This window comes from Euprymna scolopes, chromosome 15, assembly GCF_053919585.1.
Source record: "Euprymna scolopes isolate OS-2025 chromosome 15, ASM5391958v1, whole genome shotgun sequence".
NCBI classification, from domain to species: Eukaryota; Metazoa; Mollusca; class Cephalopoda; order Sepiida; family Sepiolidae; genus Euprymna; species Euprymna scolopes.
Window position 1 is genome coordinate 47,238,805 of NC_136496.1, and position 20,992 is coordinate 47,259,796.

Below are 20,992 nucleotides of genomic sequence, written 5' to 3' on the forward strand. Positions count from 1 at the left end.
GTCATCTGCTTACAACAAAACAAAACTCGCACACAACAATGTTTTTTATCCATTTGAATTAAGTTTCTTACAGAATTTGCAGAAATTATTAAAATGAAAAAAAGTAAATAAGTTAAAAAAAAAAAAAAAATTAAGTGTAAAAAAAAAAAAAAAATATGAACGTTTGGTGAACAGTTGTCTTAATAGATGCAATGCCAGCTTCTTGTTCAATCTACTATTCTGAGAACAAATAATTTTCACCAAGATATTTTTTGAAATTCTGTACTATCCAGCATGCCATGAGATTTTTTTTTTTTTTTTAACAAAAGTTCAATGGTTCTAAAACTCTGGATCTGAAATGCATCAAAACCAAATTTAAAAAAAAAAAAAAAAAATGAAGAATGGAAGCAACTCTTACCTGCTAGTGAAGGATGTGAAATGAAGTCTTTGGAATAGCCAATAAGAATGTATCCCCACAAATAAGTTCAGTTTCCAAGGTGGAAAATGTAGAGCAGCTAACAGAAAATGACAAGATTGAAAAAATGAAATAACAGTACTCAGAAGAAATAGTTTTTCCATTGAGAAAGCTCTCCGATGTACTTGTGACAATGTTAATGAATTTGAGCATAGTAATAAAAATTTCTCTTGACAGAAGTTGTTGAGCTGAAAAAAAAAATCAAATTTAATGAAAGCCCTTGTTTTGTGGGAAAACATCAGGAATTTATCTAAATGGCAAAATGTTTATGTGCAGCTATATTGAAATAGGGGGAAATGTAACTTTAAAAATAAATCGAAGCATATCATTTCAGTTGCTGTGGGGAAAATAGAGAAGGCTTACTGAAAACGTGCTCGTGTCTGTCTATCCTGCAAGCTGAGAAGGAAAAACGAAAAGATCCAAGAAGCAAGCCAGCAGAACGGCGTTCCATAGGTGGGCAGTTCTGAGAGTGTTCAGACGTGTGTCGAGTGAACATCGTTGTGCAACTTATTAGACTTTTCTGATTCAAGCTATTTTGGCATTTTGTTACATTATGGACAAGTTTGACCTAAAACTGATTCCAGAGTTTGATGGCTCCCCGCCAACCCCTCTGTAGTCGAGTTGTGGGAAAAGGCTGAGCGTGTCTGCAGGCTATGGCAGGCTATGCCAAATAAAGGATCCAGCACTAGTTATCCCACTAAGGCTCACCAAAGGAGTGGACGCCGTCTGTCAGCAGCTTGGAGATGAACTAGACCTGGAGGAGCTTAGACAGGCACTATAGGCAGCCTTTGCTATGGACCCCTTCGTCGCCTGGAGGTAGTTCACCAAACGGAGTGGATGTATACCTGGCCGATTTAAGGAAGCTGGCTGCACCATTCGGTGGAGTGAGCAGCCAAATATTAGGATGCGCCTTTCTTGCTGGACTCTTGGACAATGCCAGCCAATTACTGCGAGAATTGTCAAGGCTCAGTGAGCTAGGGCTAGATGAGTTGCTGGCCAGAACCCGGAATATTCTAAGAGACAATCCTGAGCGAGTTTCAGCAGCCGTGGAAGCACCCTCACCACCAACAGAAAATGCAAATTGTTATAAATGTGGTGGGCCAAACCATTTTTCTAGAGACTCCCGAAGCAGTGTGAAGGATGCGCTTGACTGAGGAATACAAAGACGCATGCGTTACTACCGGTGCAACAAGTTGGGTCACATAGTGAGAAGTTGTCCGGGAAACAGGCAAGGGGAGTAAGCTATAGCACCAGTCTTCTCTCCAGATCGCTGCTAAACAAGGCGCTACCATCGGTAAACACGCTCGTAGACACCAAGTGCATGCAGACTCCTGTGCGCAAGGCGTGCTGTGAGATGAGATAAGAGTCCCGGTGCTGACAGTTGGCGGGGGCTCGCTAGCCTCTTATGAAGTAAGCATCATCCATGTAAGTATCGGCGATAGGGCCCTCAGTAGCCATGCAAGCCCTAGATGTAGATGGTGAACTACTTGGTTACGACCTGCTCCTAGGAATAGATGCAATCAAGGAATTGGGTGGCGTCCGCATTGACAATGAGGGTAGGGCACAGTTTGCTGAAACAGGTCTCGCTCTGGGTGCAGCCATAGAGCGGAATTTGACCAGCGCACAATGACCTGGACAGTATTCTGGAAATGGTCGAATAAGCAGCCACCAGAGAAGTTGCACAATAAGGTGCCGGAATATGACAACAAGGAACTACAAACTTGGATCGATAATGGGTGGCTAGTTTTGTAAAACTGGAACCGCCTTCACTCGTTCCAATGCACTGAGTAACCATCTGTACGGCGAACAACTCCCCCCACTCCTCCAAGTGTGCTGTTTTATATTATATTCACCCACATGAATCTCGCAAGATCATGAGACCATTTCTGTTAAATATCGCAGACGCATCTTGGTTTCTCTTTTTCCTGTCCAATGTGCATGACAGGCAGACACGTGGGCACTTCACAAATAGGTGGTTTGTATGTCCGTTTCTATTTTCCCCACATCCCCCCTCCCGATCTCATGATCAGAGATGGCAAGGAGGTGGTGCTCTCTTCTGGTGAGTACTTTTTTGAAGGGGACTGTGTAGGCCTCTTATTCACTTGTGCTCTCATCCGCAGTCTGAGGGTCGAAGAACACTGCCTCCCCTGAGAGGTTACTAATATTGGATTCGCTGCTTGATGAGGATGAGAATGGTGCATAATCATCATATCGCAATAGAAATCAACCCATCGCATGGCGATGCTGTTTGCCTCCTTAAGGTCTTGGTTTGAGCAATGAGGACCCAATCGGCAGTTTTCCCTAAGGTGGTGCATCGTTTGTACCTCTCCACATAAAGGTGAAGTGTCTAGGCCCCACTTGTGGAGATTGTCTTTTGTTTTGCCTACTTTGGCTCTGGCTTTATTTAGTCACCCAGTTTTTTCTACCCAGGTTTGAACCCTGGGGGAGTGTTTCTTTTGGGTTTGGTAGAGCTTCATTTTTATTCCATCGTTCCATCCTATAGGAGGCAGCTTGCCTGGGATCGATTTCCTCTATATTGATGAAGCTACTGCAAGATTTTAGTCTTTGTCTCACTGATTGGTGGCCAAACAGTGAGTGCCTGTGGTCGTTAAGCTGTTTGTACCATTCTATTCTGGTGATGACTTCTCACCTGATATGTGGTGGTGGAATACCAGTTAGGCAGTATAGAGCTGGCAAGGAAGTTGGTCTTAGGGCACCAGTTATGGTCCGGTATGCCTTGTTCAGTTCTACATCAATTTTATGGGCATGGCATGATCTTGCCCATACTGGGGCACAATACTCCGCTGTGGAATGGCACAGTGCGAGAGCTGTTTGCCTCAGTGTTTTGGGGTCGGCACCCCAATTGCTGGTGGCAAGCTTACTTAAAATCTGGCTACAACATGACCGACCTGGTCTAACGCCAACTTGGTCAGCTGAGAGTTGTTCTTCCACTGTTTCCATTATTCTGGCAAGTATCATGCGCTCATATAGTTTATAGAGAATGCACAGTAGGGAGATAGGTCGGTAGCTCTTAGGTGATGGGATCTTTTCCAGGTTTTAGAATGGCTACTACTCTTGCCTTTTTCCAGATTTTAGGGAGTTTAAGGGATGACGCACAGTTATTTATTAGGGCCAGTAACCACTTTCTTACAGTAGCTCCAAAGTGTGTTACCATCTCTGTGGTTATTCCATCAAGGCCCGATGCCTTGCCATTTTTTAGTTGAGATATTGCTGCGGTTATTTCGGCTTCTGAGAATGGTTCTAGATAGGCATTTCGGCTTCTGAGAATGGTTCTAGATAGGCATTTTGCATGACGTGGTAAAAGAGGATGGTGCAAACTAGAGCAATGACCCATTGACCTCAAACCCAGAGTCGCTCCCGTCGTCCAGTGGTAGTTGCAACTGTCGCTGGCCTCTGGTCCCTAACATGATGGGGCACACCGTCAACCATGACTGACTGCTGACTCACCACATCGGTCACTTGGCCCCGTGTATATCTATATATCTATCAGTACACTGACTTCCTGGCAGCTTCACCCAGACAGGATCCCCTGGTGCGTACAACCGCTGTCCTTCCTTGTTGGTGACTTCTCTGTTGGAGTAGATTCCCTTTTCTCGGACTCGGTATTGGTAAATTCAGCATGATGTACCAATAAACGGCTTCTGAGACGATGCACTGTTTCCTGGCTGCAATTCTTTTGATGCTGCGATGGCTCCTCTCAGCAATACCATTGCCAGATGGCACATAAGCACACTGCAGTCGCAGCCGCACTCCCCACTCCTTCAAGAACTGCCTGACCTGCTGGCTGCAGAAGGCTGGGTCATTGTCTGTTAACACTTCCTCGGGCAGGCCTCTCTCAAGGAACACAGATGACAGCTGGCGAATAATGTAGGTAGAGTCCTGGCGCCCGAGTGGTCTCCAGACCGCGAAGCGTGTAGGTCCACAATTGATGAATGCCATGTGTCGCTCACTCCCAATTGCCCTTTCTTTCACTGTATCGGAGCCAGGTCGATTGATTGACATGCCTCGCAACTTTCCACTACTCTCTTGACATCTGCCCTTCTTACTTCTGGGTCAACAAACGATTTTGGCAAAATACAGTGTTCGCTTAACTCCTGGATGTCCACATTGACGATGAATCTCACCGATACGATCCACATTACATGCGATGGCTGCACACAACTGTTGCAGCATCTCAGAACCTCCCTGGGTATCAGCCAGCAGCCACCGTTATGGTACTCATGTCAGCGCATCTGCTCTGTTGCTTGCAGACCTGATCAGCATTACATCTACAGTCAGGTTGTACTCTTTGATTGTATTGATCAGGGTGGCGAGCCATCTTCATATCAACATCTTACTTGCTGTCTGTGTGGTTAGCCGTACTCTTCCAATTAATGCATCGGTTATTCACCGATGAGTGCATGCAGAATCCATGATATGGAGTACCTTGGCTTGCCACTGAAGCACCAGGGTAACTCCTTTCAATGTGGCGTCAAGTTCAGCCAGGTTTATGTGCCTAGAATCATTCTCTGGACGAGGCCAACAGGCGTCTTCGATAATGCCATCATCAACCGCAAGGGCAACTCCAAGGGCTAGTGAACTAGTGTCCACCCAGACCGTGAACTCGTTCCCGTTAACGTACCAGTTCCCTCACACAGGGTCGTCATGAGTCACCCATGCCGCAGTTTCTGTCCGCATGCTCAGGAGCGTGGCATCATGCACTTTATCGTTTCAACCCAATGGTATGGATGTGGCATGGCGTTTTATGGCCGCTACTGCCACCCTGAGCCAACCACACACAGGGAAATGACCCACCAGCTTTCCACAAACAGAAAAAAATGCTCCGAGTGACGTTGAATGGGATTTCCAGAGCGTAATCACTTCTCCTCCAGAAGAGCTCCTCTTTGCTACTGCTCATGCGCAAGCCAAGTACTTTTGCCCCATCTCACAGACGCTCGGGTTCCTTGCATGTCAGTCCAAAGTTCTCGAAGTGCTCTTTGGTCGGACATGAGACTCTCATTTACAAAGATATCGTCGATGTAAGATGATCGCGTGCATAATGCCTGGTGCTACGTTGAGACCGAACACTAGCCTGGTCAGATAATTGCGAGTTCCTTTAATTTCTACAGTTTGAAATGGCTACAGTGCTTTGCCAATGCGTTTCTGCAGGTAAGCCCTGCACAGATCCAGAATTATTACATCTGACCCTTGCTGCTGCCACTCCCTTAATTTGAGCGCACAAACATCTGCCTCTGCCGTGTATAGGTCGACATGTTCATTAAGCTCATGGTAGTCCATGATGGGTCGGACCTTCTGTTTGCTATCTTGTAAGACAGTCATCAGGTGAATCAGTCTTCTGAGGGGCCCGAGCTCATCGTTGGGGTATGGAAGCAGCCAACTATCGTTGATCCAAGTATGCAGTTCTGCTCCATACTTCCCCCTTAGCCTCATTGGAGAAGGGTACTCTGATAGTCGGTTCTGTAATGATATTAGTGATTGATTGCCAGGCCACTTTCAAGATGCCATATACGCGTTGGTTTCCCTATTGTACTGCGCATGAAAGTCAGGCTCGTCCATGGTAATCGTGGTGCAAACACGTTTCTCATGTCAGGAGAACTCTATCTTGCCGGTGCAGTCCACAATGATTCCACCCAGCTGTGTAATCAAATCCATTCCTAGAAGTAGGTCGTACCCAAGCAGCTTCCCATCCACCACGAGGGCTGCACGGTTACTGCAGGCCCATCACCGATGCTTGTGTTGATGACACTCATCTTGCAAGCGGCCAGGTACCCTCCACCCATGGTTAGCACCAGAATTCTCTCTGTACCAAGCGTCGCAAAATGCCTTGCGCACCAGGGTCTGGGTGCACCCAGTGTCTACAAGGGCGAGGCATTCACATCCGTTAGCGCGCACGCTCACTGCGGGCAGCGCCTTGTTCAATGACGATCTGGGAGGAGATTGATTGGCACTGTAGCTTCTTGCCCGTTTCCAGACTAGCACTTTTTACACTTGTAGCTAGGCCATCGAGTCAGTGAGCGCGATGAGACAATCACGGACTAAATGGTTGGGCTCACCACACTTGTAGAAGCTTATAACCATGCCCAGGTCCTGAAATCCACCCTGTAATGGTTGCACAGCTGCCGCACGGTCTACAGTCTCTGGGCTCTTTTTTAGTATCACCGCGCTAGAACTTCTGAGATGTCCATCTCGTCTACTTCGGATGAGGCTCGGAGCAGATCCTCCACACCAGTGGGCAATCCTGCAATAAATGCGCACACCAGGCCTTTATCTGACATTCCTCCAAACAGGACCGCAAGCTTCTTCAGTTCTGCCAGATAAATATCAACCGTCTCCCCGGAATGTAACTTGCGTGCCATAAACTCCTTCCATGCAGCAACCGAATCTAGTGCAACACTGTGTAGAGGGAATTTTTGATGCAGGTGAAATCTGCCTTCTTTTCATCTGTTAGCTGTTGATATACACCATATGCGCCCCTAGATGCTTCACACCACTGAGCTGGCATATCAATTCTGCTTTTTCCACCCATTCTTGTACTGACTGCTCAGGGCTGTTGCCATCAAATAGCGGAATCAGCTTAGGATCAAATCCTGACGTCATACCGAAATAGCTTGTAAAACTGGAACCTCCTTCACTCGTTCCAATGCACTGAGTAACCTTCTGTATGGCGAACAACCTCCCCCCACTCCTCCAAGCAATCTGCTTTATATTACATTTACTCATGTGAATCTCGCGAGATCACATGAGACCGTTTCTGTTAAATATCACAGATGCTATCTTGGTTTCTCTTTTTCCGGTCCAACGCGCATGACAGGCAGACACATGGGTGCTTTACAGGTAGCTTGTATGCCCATTTCTATTTTCCTCATGTTTATCCCGAGAAGGAATTTATTTCCCCAAAGTGCTTGATCCCACTAATGGTGGTTATCCAGCAAAACAAACGGAAGGTGAGGCCAGTGCTTGACTATTGTCAACTGAACGTGGACTCCTTTTACAGGTCGTGCTGAGAAATTGAGAGAATGGCATCTAATGTATCTGTGTTAGAATTTTGCAAGGCCTATCTTCAAGTGCACGTGCACCAATCACTGTGGCCCTACCAAGCCGTACTTATTAAGGGGAAAAGTTGCTGTCTAACCCGCATGGGGTTTGGCCTTAATGCGGGCCCCATCGATTATGCTGATGATTGTTGATGCCGTTCTGGCTAAGAATGAGCACATACAGCAAGCAACATCTGCATATATTGATGATGTGGATGAGGGAATTATGGCTGTGGCGCATGTGAAGAAGCATCTCTGCAACTTTGGGCTAGCAAGATACCTGAAAAGCTACAGAATGGTGCATGGGTGCTTGGTCTGCAGGTCTGGAAAGAGAATCACGTCCTATGTTGGAAACGAGGAAACAAGGTTCCAGACATGCCCCACATTGCTATGTGGCAAAGCATATTTTCTCTGTGTGAAAAGTTGGTTGATTCAGAAGTGCAGAAGGCAGACGTCAGGAAAGTGGTCAAAAGCAAAGATGAGGCATGCATCATCCCCCACTTCGAAGAAGCACCCGACAAAGGTGATCGCCACCTCCCCGCCATTGCTCTTATGAGATCCGAGGGGAGTGTGGGGAAAATAGAGAAGGCTTACCGCAAAAATGTCTTTTAATGCCGACAGTCTCACACAGTTCTTGAAAAATCACTTCTCACGTGTGCTTTTGAGGTGCACCCGGGCACCATAAAAGCAGGTTGCTGGGGGAAGTGCGCAGAAGCATTCAGACCAGTTTCTGCATATTATATATTTCCGTCTGCTACCGAATTAAATAGCAATGCTAAAAGTGTGCGTATTTAAAAAAAAAGAAAAGAAAAAGTACAATATTTTATGTACAAAAACATGTTATATGCAGATTTTAATAATAATTTTAAAAAATTGTATATAAACCTCCTTATTGTTTTTTTTGTTTTTTTTCAATAACAATGTTATCATATCTATACAGGCACACACTCTAAGCAAACAACAAATTTCACGACGTGGAGCTGCGACAAGCGACAGTTCCTCAAGCGGCTTTAATCGGCTGTCTAAAGCGCGCATGCACACAAGAGAATTTCATTAAGAAAGTGTAACTGAATTTCACAGCTCCAAGCAAGTTTTATTTTTGTTTTTATATGAATTTGGAGATACCGACATTAAACTTAATGATTTGATAATGTACACATAGAAAAAATAAAATAATAATAAAAAAACAAGCATATTTTTTTGGAATTTTATCATTAATATTGTGTAGAAATAACTTGGGGATGCTGCAGTCCCACAACTCCATGCACGAGCCGCCACTGTTCCAAACATTTACAGGACATTCAAACAAAAAAAATGGAAGTAAACAAAATTTTTGCACCACCATGTGGGTAGTTTGAAAAAATAAAACATGAAAATAGACCGCATGACAGGTCGGAAGAAGAGTGTACCCGTTGTGGAGCAACACACGAAGCAAGTAAGTGCCCTTTTAGATATGCCATGTGTCACTACTGTAAAAGACGAGGGCACATAGTGGATAAATGCTTTAAATTAAACATGAAAAAGAAACCCGCCAATAAGGTAGAAAAGAAAAAGAAATTGGTGAGGCAAATAGAAGTGGAAGGCACCGACTCAGATAATTCTGAGGAAGTTTATACCATAAATAGAATCAGAGCGCCACTGGAAAGAGTGGACTCCTATTGTGTAGATATCAACATTTGTGACAAGAGGGTTTCTATGGAGATAGATACAGGAGCATCTGTAACGATAATGGGACTGAAAATGTGGAAAAAAAATAAACAATAAATAACAAATAAAATAAAACAATAAAACCTTCCTAAAAATATGCTTGATCAGTTGAGAGAAAAATGTTTATTTTTTAAGTTTAAAGTTCAACAATCAGTATTAGTTGGAAAATAAATTGTATAGATTCCTTTTTGTGTTTTTCAATTTTGTGTAAAAAGTCACTCAAATTAAAATATTTCTAAGACCAAAAATGTTGATATTACAGAAAAGATAATTAAAAATATTTTTTTTTAATTTTAAGTTTCAAATTTTTTTTGCAACAATTTTAGTAACATATTCTTTTTTTTTTTAAAACCGTTTGTGCCCTATTATGAATTTGTTTCCATCTTTCTTTCATGGTCCAAATCAATGTTTTTTTTTTGTTTTTATTGATTTACTATTAAAATAAAAATTTAACTTGATCTATAATGTGCTATGAATCATTAAGTTATTAAAGTGAAACTTACATTACAACTGATCAAGCATATTTTTAGGAAGGTTTAATAGTCCTCATGCAGTTTCTCTCATTAAGTAAGAAATTTTTTATAGCTTTCTACTATAAAATTCTATTATCATGTGAAATCGACATAAAAATCCATGAATAAATTGTTGGCTCCATCTGTGCAAAGGTCATTTTTATTTTTGTCGATGCAAAATTTTGACAGTGAGAAAATTGCTGAGTATCGTGTACTAACAGTCGAAAGTTCCTGTTCCATGTCATTTTTTCAATTTATTTTTGTGTGTGTGGGGAGGGGTAGTAATGGGATGTTATTCAATGTTTACACTGATTTGATTGCTGTATTTTCATTTACCACAAAATATTTTAACGATTTTTCACTTGTTTGAAGTATGCAAACTTCAATTTCTATTTCTGAACCAATAGATAAGACAGCAAATTTTCAAATTTCTGGCAAACTTTGAATGATTATAACTGTGTGATAATTGTTACCAAAATAAATTGAATTCTTAATTTTTAATTTTTGAAAGGTTTAAAGAAATAAATTGAGGGAGATAAACAAATCTGTAATTTTACCTGTAGTGATTTCTACTCTTCTCAGCTCCTAAATAACAATTTCTTTTCCTAAAAATTCACTCATGTGTCTAATAGTGTTTAGTAAATTATAAACTAGGCATAAGTAATTTTTAATGGGGACAACTTTCATTGAATCTTCAGATTATCGATTTTTGGCATGATTGTTTCAGATCTTCAGTATTCTCTTCATACCAATCAATGGAGAATGACTGATTTGTTTGATAATCCAGATTTGCATGAGTAGATGAAACAACCTACATAATTCCACTGCTTTCCAAGTTGTGCATGGCAACAGCACACACCCACACAATCCCTTTTGTCTTCTTGCCTATTTCTGTGAGCTCTCCACAGAAATACCTACATAACTTTTCTTCCTCTTCTCACTTTGCTCTCTCTTTCAGCCCACTGAGGAACTGGTAACTTGGCATTGTTCAACATGTCTGTTTTATTTGTCTGCCTATCTTATCTCTTTTCTTGCTTTTCATTTCTGCACACAACTGTTTGACCTTAAAGGTCAATCATTATTAGCTCATTAGAACCAAATTATTGTTTATTTGTTTTGTTTACTCAAATTTCCAGTCTTTTGACTAACTGATGACAGCTTTACTTTGCAAGCTATCTGGTCCCAGAGATCACACATCAACAACTGGGAAACTTAGGTGGAAAAAAAAAAATTCTACTCAACTACATTTTCATTGTTGATGGCATCTATGTACAGCTGACATAAGATTAAATTCTACATAGCATGCTGACCTATACACGTTTTCATAAAATTTAGAAATTATGAAGAGGTCATCTCATCTCGATAAGGTTGAATAATTCTCAAAATATCTGTATATCTGAGCGCCTAAAATTCTAATGCCTTTGCAATTGAATGTGATGTTATTGTTATGCAAAATAAGTCTAAAAATAAGCAAACATTCACAGATAAAATGATGAACAAATTCGATCTGAATTTGATAGCTCCCCTACTGGCCCATTCATCATCGAATGGTTTGAAAAGGCCTAAGCGTTTGCAGAGCTGAACAGATGGACTCTAGGCAATGTTAGTCATTTGCCAAGCATTCTCAAGCCTGTTTCACACATAGCTGTCTGCTAGCTATTAGCTTGACTCTACTTCCATGTTTGTGAAAGAGGTGTTCAAAAGCCAATAATTAATCTGCATAAACCATCTGTCCAGCAAAAAGAATTTGAAATAGATATACCCTATTTCTAAACAGCAAACTACATGCTGCTCAACAGGATTTGGGCTCATCATTATGCTTTGGTCCTTCGTGAGTAGAGATGAAACTAGAATTGAAGTGAGGGTACACTGTAATTTTAAAAAATGATAATGTACTCATCAGAATAATACTGAAATGTAAAGTAGAGGCCCCCCCCCCATCAGTTTTGTAATTGGGTGCCACAATTCCTAGCACCAGCACTTCATATACTAATGCTTCCATTCTAAATATGTTTTCTATTCATCTTTGTAATTATTGAATGGGAGTTAACTCAATTACCTAATGTTTGGATGATGTTTGTGCATTGCCTGTGTTGAATGCCGTTGAAGATACAACTGAATTATCCAGTTGAAAATAGCAATGAAAGAGAGTTCTGGGGAAGAAACTGTTAGAGTAGAAGGCCTTCTTACATCTAGGGATCTCCACTGTGAGGAATGCGATTTTGCTGATTGTCAGGTTTGTCGGAGGCATTTATGTCAAGGGGGGGTACAAGGGCTTGTAGTTCATCAGAGCATCCACCATTAAAATACTTTTAGAACAGGCAGAGGGATGCAACATTTCGTCGATGGGACAGAGGTTGAAGCTTGAATGACAGTTCAGGACCTATCAGACTGGTGACTCTCTTTTGAACCTTGGCGAGAGACTAGTAGCAGATGTACCAGCCCAAATGTGACAGCAATACTCTATACATAGGAAAATGGTGGCCTTGTCGAGGTAGAGAGTACTTTCAGGCGTAAGTAACTTTCTAGCACAGTAGAGAGAGCCCACCTTCGTCACAGCGACCCTGGCAATGCTCTCAATGTATCTGTTCCAACTCATGCTTCCTGTGAATGTTAAGCTGAGGAGTTTGAAAGAAGTACTTTCAGGTAATGTATCTTTAGCCATTGCTATTGGTGGTTGAGAAGGTTTCTTGTAATTATTAAAGGAAAAGAAGCTTAGTCTTGGCAGCGTTGAATGTGACCATCCATTTTTGTCATCATTCCACCACAGATTGGAGGTCTTCCTATAGTGTTTCTGCCATTTCCTTAAATATGTGTTCATTTGTTTTCCTCTCATGCCTGTTATAGAGCGTGGTGTCATCAACAAATATACCCATCTCAGAGACAATTTTATTAGAGAGGTAATTTAGGAATAATAAGTCCAAGGACAAACCCCTGAGGTACAGTCTCATTTATATCATACTAGTATTTCAGCCCGGCGTTGCCCGGGTGTTTGGATGTGTATGTTGAGCAAAAAAAAAAAAAAAAAAAGTGGTAGTAGGAAGACAGGCTCGAACCTATACCGCGAAGGAGGAAAAGAACGAGAAAAAAAACATGATATCTTTGCTGTTACGACCACTACCAAACCGGAAGTGGCTTGTGTTTAAATTAAGGCTGGACAATCGAAAGGAGAGGATGACTTTCCAAAATATCGTCGAAAAAAACGACCACCCCTCCTGTAGAAAAGTGCCCAGTTAAAGATGAAGGTATTAATGTTTTTAGCCAATTTTTCGATATTTGTCGTCTGAAAGGTCGAACTTCAAAACGATACTGATCTTGGTAAAATCTGTCGCCTCTGTCGAAAGTTTAAGGCAGACACGCAAACATACATACATTTATATATTGGTAACTAAAACTCTTCGACCCAAACAGATTAAAAAGCTTGCCCTATCTCTGAATACCCTTTATGTCAAATTTCAAATGTTTAGACCAGAAATTGTCTGAGTAATTTGGTAGAGACTGCAGACGTCAATTTTTTTTTTTAACTTTGACCCCTATTATGACCCCTTAACATTTATTGTTTTGGGCTTAAATCAAGTTATTAAGTTAAATCCATGTCCAAGGAATCTATATCTAAAATTTCAAATGTTTATACTTAAAATTGGCGGAGGATTTTGGTAGAGTTCTCAAAGGTCAAATCATTTAACTTTGACCCCTTAACAGCCAAATTTCTCTCTGAAAACGGATTACAAAGATTTTCCCAAATCTCAATACTCTGTATATCAAATTTCGAGTCTGTAGACTGAAAATTGACAGAATTATTGCATAGGGAAATGTACATAGACAGACACACACACACACACGTTCACTTTTATAGATATATAGATTGTTTGGATGTACGACCGTCGAGGACAACCTGGATTCTCCTCTTATTTAAGAAAGATTTAATTATGTTAAGTATTTATCCAGTGATGCCATATGATCTGATTTTCCTGAGAAGACTATCATACCATACCTTGTGAAAAGCCTTAGATATATCTAGCGTTACTGCTCTACCCTCCTCTGCTTTGTCCAGTGTATGGTATATACATTCAGAGATTACAGTTAGGATATCTGCTGTAGAACGGCCTTGCCTAAATCCATATTGTTGGTTAATCAGAAGTAAGCTGATGGACTAGAGCTTGGTTAATTATGAACTCAAATATTTTGGCAAAAAGTGGGAGGAGACTAATGGGGTGATAATTTAATGGGTCAGTTCTTTTGCCAGAATTCTTGTAAACTGGTACGACAGAAGAAGTTTTCCAGCAGTTAATCAGCATTTAAATGTCTTTGTTCATTTAAGATTTCAGATTATTCTGTTGCTTATTCCAGAAATGATAGTAAGTGAAAAATATCTATCAAAATTGGTCAGCAACTGTCTGCCAAAAATCATTTGATTTAAGAAACTTTGACTCATCTCCATGGCACATTTGCAGATTCATCCTCAAGCATGTGACATGTTTTCATTTCTGGAAAGGTGTCAGCAACCTGGGAATCCATCTTGCAGACACCTTATGCCAGTAGCCATGACTAATGGTTTCCACAGATCTTGTACTAATCTTGACTTATTTGCTATTTGGCAAATAGTCATGTGTCCATCTTCCAAAATGACAGTCTCAACTTAACTGACATATGACTTATCAATATCAGAAAGGGTGTGAGTGTTTGGTGGGTTATTTTCTGTGATGTCCATCTTTAATATTGCAATAGTTTTTCAAACTATTATGTTTTTAGAGAGATTATATATATTTGTAATAAAATTTTCATTTTTCAGCAAATTAAATTAGATTTTGTTTTTACTTCAGCATTTTATTTGTGTCGTCAGTGTGGTCATGGAGCTGCATTAACTAATAATTTACTCAACATCCCCAGTAGTATGGCACATCATCAAAGAAATTATACGGTCCAAGGTGAAGAAGAAACAATAATCCAGCTCTTCCGAAACCCTGAAGGTATCTTATTTTCTTTTTGTAGTCACATATGAATTTTAGTTTTCATTATACACGAGTTAACATTAACTATTTTATTCATCGATCAGCTCATACACTTTAGACCATTTCAATTGTCTCATATTTTGACTAAATTATTTATAGCCAAGTCGATAAATCTGGTGACATGATACTGCCAGATGCTGGTATTATAATTCCAAATTTAAAATTGCAATGGTCACTAATGTCCAAACGTTAAAAACCCGTTTCATAAGTTTTAAAACTGAACCCTGTAAATATGCAGATCTAGGATTCGCAATAATCTGTTAAAAACAAAATCTGGCCTTGATTTTCTTTCCAGACTTGAAATGTAAAATCTAATATAGTTCCATGTAATATTGCAATTTTTTCATTACTTTTCTCTTTGAAACAGCACAGAAATCGTTTTTTGTAGAATCCAGAGCTTTCGCCACATTTTAACCATGATAGATTATTTTCTCTGATAAGTTTATAAGAATAGTGGTTGATGGGCAGAAATCAGAAGTCCACAGTATTAATGCTGGAGTCCCTCAGGGACCCATGTTGGGCCCAACTCTCTTCCTGATCTGCATCAATGATTTCCCAAATCACATCCTAAGATCATTTGTAGACATTTATGCTGATGACACTACCATTTATGGCAACACTTGAAAGGCTATTAATGACCAAGTTCTCCCTAATTCTCTCTCCTCTGATCTTGAGTACGTGGTACAATGAGGAAAGAGGCCGCTGATTAATTTTAATGCATCTAAAACCAAGTTTCTATCTTTACATCATCAATGCTCTGATCTCTGTCTGGCATCAATTGAAATGAATGGTTTCTTGAGTCTTGAGGAGGATCCATGTTTTGACAAGCTTCTGGGCTTGACCATTACTCCTGATCTAAAATGGAGCACATACATCAAATCTGTTGCCAAGGTCACTGGAAAAATGGTGGGATTATTCTACCGCTCCAGCATATATCTAACTGCCGATGCAATTCTCTACCTGCATAAGAGCCAAGTACATCCAAGGATAGAGTACTGTTGCCACATCTGGGCAGAAGCTGCAACCTCTTTCCCACAGGAGATGTTGTGAGTCTGTCCCTGCTTTATCATTATTTTCATGGCAAGTACTCATCTGAGCACCAATCTATGGTTCCCCCCTTGCCAACCTTTCCCAAAAAAACACTTGTCTAGCTGAAACCACTATCAATAATTTCTTCCACTTTTTATCTGTGCCTAAACCTAAACGTAAATTCCATGAACAGAGCTTATTTCTTAGAACTGCACGCCTGTGGAACTATTTTCCATTTCCCTGCTTTCCAGCTGACTACAATATGGTTATCTTCAAGTCCAACGTAAACAAGTTCTTGATGAGCCATTCCCTTAAGTGGTCCAATATGCCAAATTTCCACTACTAACAATTGCTGCGATATTATCCCATTGACTACTGTACACTAATTAACCATTATCCTCGAGTGGTCTCTCCAGGCTGTGACTCTTTTTTAAAAAAAAAAGAAAAGTTTGTATCAATCTATGAAGAATGTAAAATTTCTCCATTCTATTTATGCATAACAAAGATTATCACAACTTTTGACATTTAGTACTTGTTAAGATAGAGTCGACTGATTGATTTTTTTTAAATATGTGGTTTGAAGCAAAAACAGCAGTACTTCCTTGTCATGTCAAAAATATTAATATATCCAAAAATTACAAAGATTCATTGAGTAGAACAACTGCTATTATTGTTGTTAGTAAAAAAAAAATCTTTTGTTATAATCTAAAACGGTCCATTAGCCATTAAAGTGTCGAAAAATGAGATGCATATGTCCCCTGTATTCACAATCTTAAAGGTGTTCACATCTAGGGAAAATGCAATTTCCCCCAGTTTTCTGTAAAAATTACTTTTAACTATAATTTTCTACTCAATGAATTTTTGTAATTTTTGGATATATTACTATTTTCGAGATAATAATTAAGTAATATTGTTTTTGCGTAAAACAATATATTTAAAAAAAATTGATCGGTCGACTGTATCTTAACAAGCACCAAAAATTCTTATCAACGTGTAAAAAAGACGGATTGGAGTAACTTGTTTTCAAATTTTTTATGCAAATGTCGATTAGTTTACTTCAACTACACATATTTAGTGAAGCATTTATTAACAGCGCATTACATATGTGATTTTCATTACTTATTATGTGATTATCATATCTTATTATGTGACTATCATTACTTATTATATGATTATCATTGCTTATTATGTGATTATCATTACTTCTTATTTGATTATCATTGCTTCTTATGTGATTATCATTACTTTTTATGCGACTATCATTACTTTTTATGTGATTATCATTATTATGTGATTAAAATTACTTATTATGTGACTATAATTACTTATAATGCGACTATCATTATTTATGTAATTATCATTACTTATGCGACTATCACTAGTTATTATTTGATTATCATTACTTCTTATGTGATTATCATTACTTATGTGATTATCATTACATATTATGTGATTATAATCACATATCTGATTATCATTACTTATGTGATTATCATTACTTATTATGCAACAATCATTACTTATTATGTGGCTACCGTTACTTATTATGCGACTATCATTACTTATGTGAATATCATTACTTATTATGTGAATATCATTACTTATTATGTGAATATCATTACTTATTATGTGAATATCATTACTTATTATGTGATTATCATTACTTATTATGCGATTATCATGGCTTATAATGTGATTATCATTGCTTATTATGTAATTATTATGTGATTATCATTTCTTATCATTTGATTATCATTACAAATTTTGTGACTATCATTACGCAGTATGTGATTATTATTACTTATTTGATTATCATTGCTTCTTATGTGATTATCATTACTTATTATGGGACTATCATTACTTATTATGTGAGTACCATTACTCCTGTGATTATCATTACTTATTATGCAACTATAATTATTTATTATCATTATCATTACTTATTATGCAACTATAATTATTATCATCATTACTTATGTGATTATCGTTACTTGTTATGCGACTATCATTACTTATGCAACTATCCTTACTTATTATGTGATTATCATTACTTTTTATGTGATTATCATTAATTATGTGATGATGATTACTTACAATCTAATTATCATTGCTTATTATCTGATTATCATTATATATGAGACTATGATTACTTATTATGTGATCATCATTACTTATTATGTGATGTCATTACATTTTAGGCGATTATTGTTACTTATTATGTGATTACCATTACTTATGTCAGCATCATTAATTATTATGTGATTTTCATTACTTTTTATGTGACTATCATTACTTATCATGCGACTAGTTTTATTATGGGATTATCATTACTTATGTGATTATAATTACTGATTATGTGACTATCATTACTTATTATGTGACTATCGTTACTTATTATGAGACTATCATTACTTATGTGATTATAATTACTTATTGCGTGATTATCATTACTTATTGCGTGATTATCATTACTTTTTCTACGGCTATCATTACGTATTATGTGACTATGAATATTGATGTGATTATCATTACTTATGTGATTATCATTACTTATGTGATTATCATTACTTATGTGATTATCATTACTTATTATGCAACTGTCATTACTGATGTGATTATCATTATTATAATAATTATCTTTTATGTGACTATGATTACATTTGGGATTATCATTACTTATGTGATTATCATTACTTATGTGACTATCATTACTTATTATGTGACTTTCATTACTTATGTGATTATCATAACTTATTATGTGATTAATATTATTATATCATTATATATTATGTGACTATCATCACTTATGCGCCTTTAATTATCTTTACTTATTAGGTGACTGTCATTATTTATGATGAGATTATCATTTCTTATGTGATTATCATTACTTAATATGTGATTATTTTTACTTATCATGCGACTATTATTATTATTATTATGTCATTATCATAAATTCTTATATCACTGTCATTATTATCATGTGACTATCATTACTTATTATGCGACTATCATTACTTATGTGATTATCATTACTTATTGGACTATTATTACATATCATGTTATTATCATTACTTATGTGATTAATCATGCTTTTTATGTGATTATTATTACTTTTGCGATTATGATTATCATTACTTACGTGACTAACATTAATTATGTAACTATCATTACTTATTATGTTACTATCATTACTTATGCGATTATCATTACTTATATGATTGTTATTATCATGTGACTATCGTTACTTATGCGACTATCAGTACTTATGTGATTATCATTACTTTTTATGTGATCATCATTACTTTTTATGTGATTATCATTACATATTACGTGATTATTATTACTTATTAGGTGACTATCATTACTTATGTGATTATCATTGCTTATGCGACTATCATTACTTGTTATGCGACTATCATTACTGATTATGCGATTATCATTACTTATCTTATTATCATTACTTACTATGTTATTATCATTATTATGTGATTATTATTAGTTGATATGCGACTATCATTACTTATGTGATTATCATTACTGATTATGTGATTATCATTACTTATTATGTGACTATCATTACTTATCATGTAATTATCATCACTTATTATGCGACTATCATTACTTACTATGTGCTTATCAGTACTTATTTTATGAGTATCATTACTTATTATGTGGGTATCATTACTTATGTGGTTATCATTAATTGTTATGCGACTATCATTACTTATTATGCAACTATCATTACCTCTGTGATTATCATTACTTATTATGAGACTATCATTACTTATTATGCGATTATCATTACTTATATGATTATCATCACTTATTATGTGATTATCATTTTTTATTAAGCGACTATCTCTTATTATGAGACTATCATTACTTTTTATGTGATTATCATAGCATTGCATTCCTTATGCGATTACTTATGTGATTCTATGAAATACTTGAACAACTATGGCAACTTTCAATTACCATTGAAAATAAATTTTATCATTTATTACATGGTATTATCCTTTATTATTTTAGGAAAATATTTTGAAGTAATCACATTATCAAATGCAGATGTTTTAAAAGTTGATAAGGTAAGTTTTTGTCACCATGTTGTTCCTTTATTCTGAACAATAATCTACAAAATTCTTCAAAAACTTTATTTTATTGAATTCAGAATTTTTATTGATACTTTTCTTGACAACAATAAAATGTCATTAATAGATAAATGTTCATTTCTTTAAAATATTTTATAAAATTTGAAGAATTAAATATAAAGTGTGAAATAAAATAAATTAAAATGTTACATGTTTGAAGCTATAATCTGATTTTTAAGAAAGCCAGGGAGAATATAAGCGAAAAAAAAGGAACATTTTTTTTTTATTTAGCTAAAAAATCTAATTTGTGTATAGAAAATAAAGTTAAAATAGTTTTGAAAATGGAATAATAAATGGTGACTTAATAATTAAGGAAATACTCTCGTTAATATGAGTGGCTTAATGCTTAAAGAATAAAATAAGACGCTGATGAGAAAAATATTGAACCCTGTGTAATACTCTGAGACAAGTTGTCCCCACTACCACTCTAGTCACAGCTCAGATTGCAAGAAATACTATTCATTTCCCCTCACATAAGGTGGGTCACCCTTGTTAATCATGTTGCTCAGAATCAATACGAGTCATCGTGTTGACGTATCTCTAGAACAGCCGAAGTTGAAAATAACATCATCAGCTGTTTCCTCCTCAGTAATGTTGCAAAGCGAACAATAAGATATGCTGGAACTAAAAAGTGTGGATTTTACATTTCAAATTAATTGCAAAGTTAGAGAGTACTCAGGGCAGTTAAGATATCCCAAATGCAACATCCAATTCCATTGAGAGCATGTATGTTCTATCAACCATTCCAGCCACTCCTCTCACAGATTTAAAGCACTATTAAACTATCCACTAAATTGCTATATAGTACCTTGATAGTTCTTTATAAACTTGAAGATCAATCAAATCAAATTTTTGTTTTGTGTGGACTTGATATTACAGATTGATATAATAAAATGACATATGCATGTTTTACCATAGCATGCATGCAAGGAATTCATTTTATTCACATTGGGGAAACTAGAAAAGGCCTTACAGAAATTAACAACAGAAAAAAACGAACTAGGGGCAGATAACTGAATTTCTATTAATAAGTAATAAGAGATCTGATCCCTATACAATCATAGAAAAAAGGAAA

The 20,992-nt window shown here is 37.4% G+C and overlaps 1 protein-coding gene across 8 annotated transcripts in view; it reads left to right on the top strand.

Moving 5' to 3' along the window:
* The window catches only part of LOC145293816 (protein cereblon-like), a 106,666-nt gene that overhangs the window by 64,413 nt on the left and 21,261 nt on the right, over positions 1-20,992 (top strand). For 7 of the 8 annotated variants that reach the window (XM_080140433.1, XM_080140435.1, XM_080140431.1 and 4 more), the window contains exons 2-3: positions 14,552-14,698; positions 19,799-19,854. In XM_080140433.1, coding sequence (XP_079996559.1) covers positions 14,552-14,698; positions 19,799-19,854 — 203 coding nt within the window. Of the gene's footprint in view, positions 1-8,449; positions 8,596-14,551; positions 14,699-19,798; positions 19,855-20,992 lie in introns of all 8 variants that reach the window. The other variant, XM_080140436.1, reaches the window with a different exon arrangement.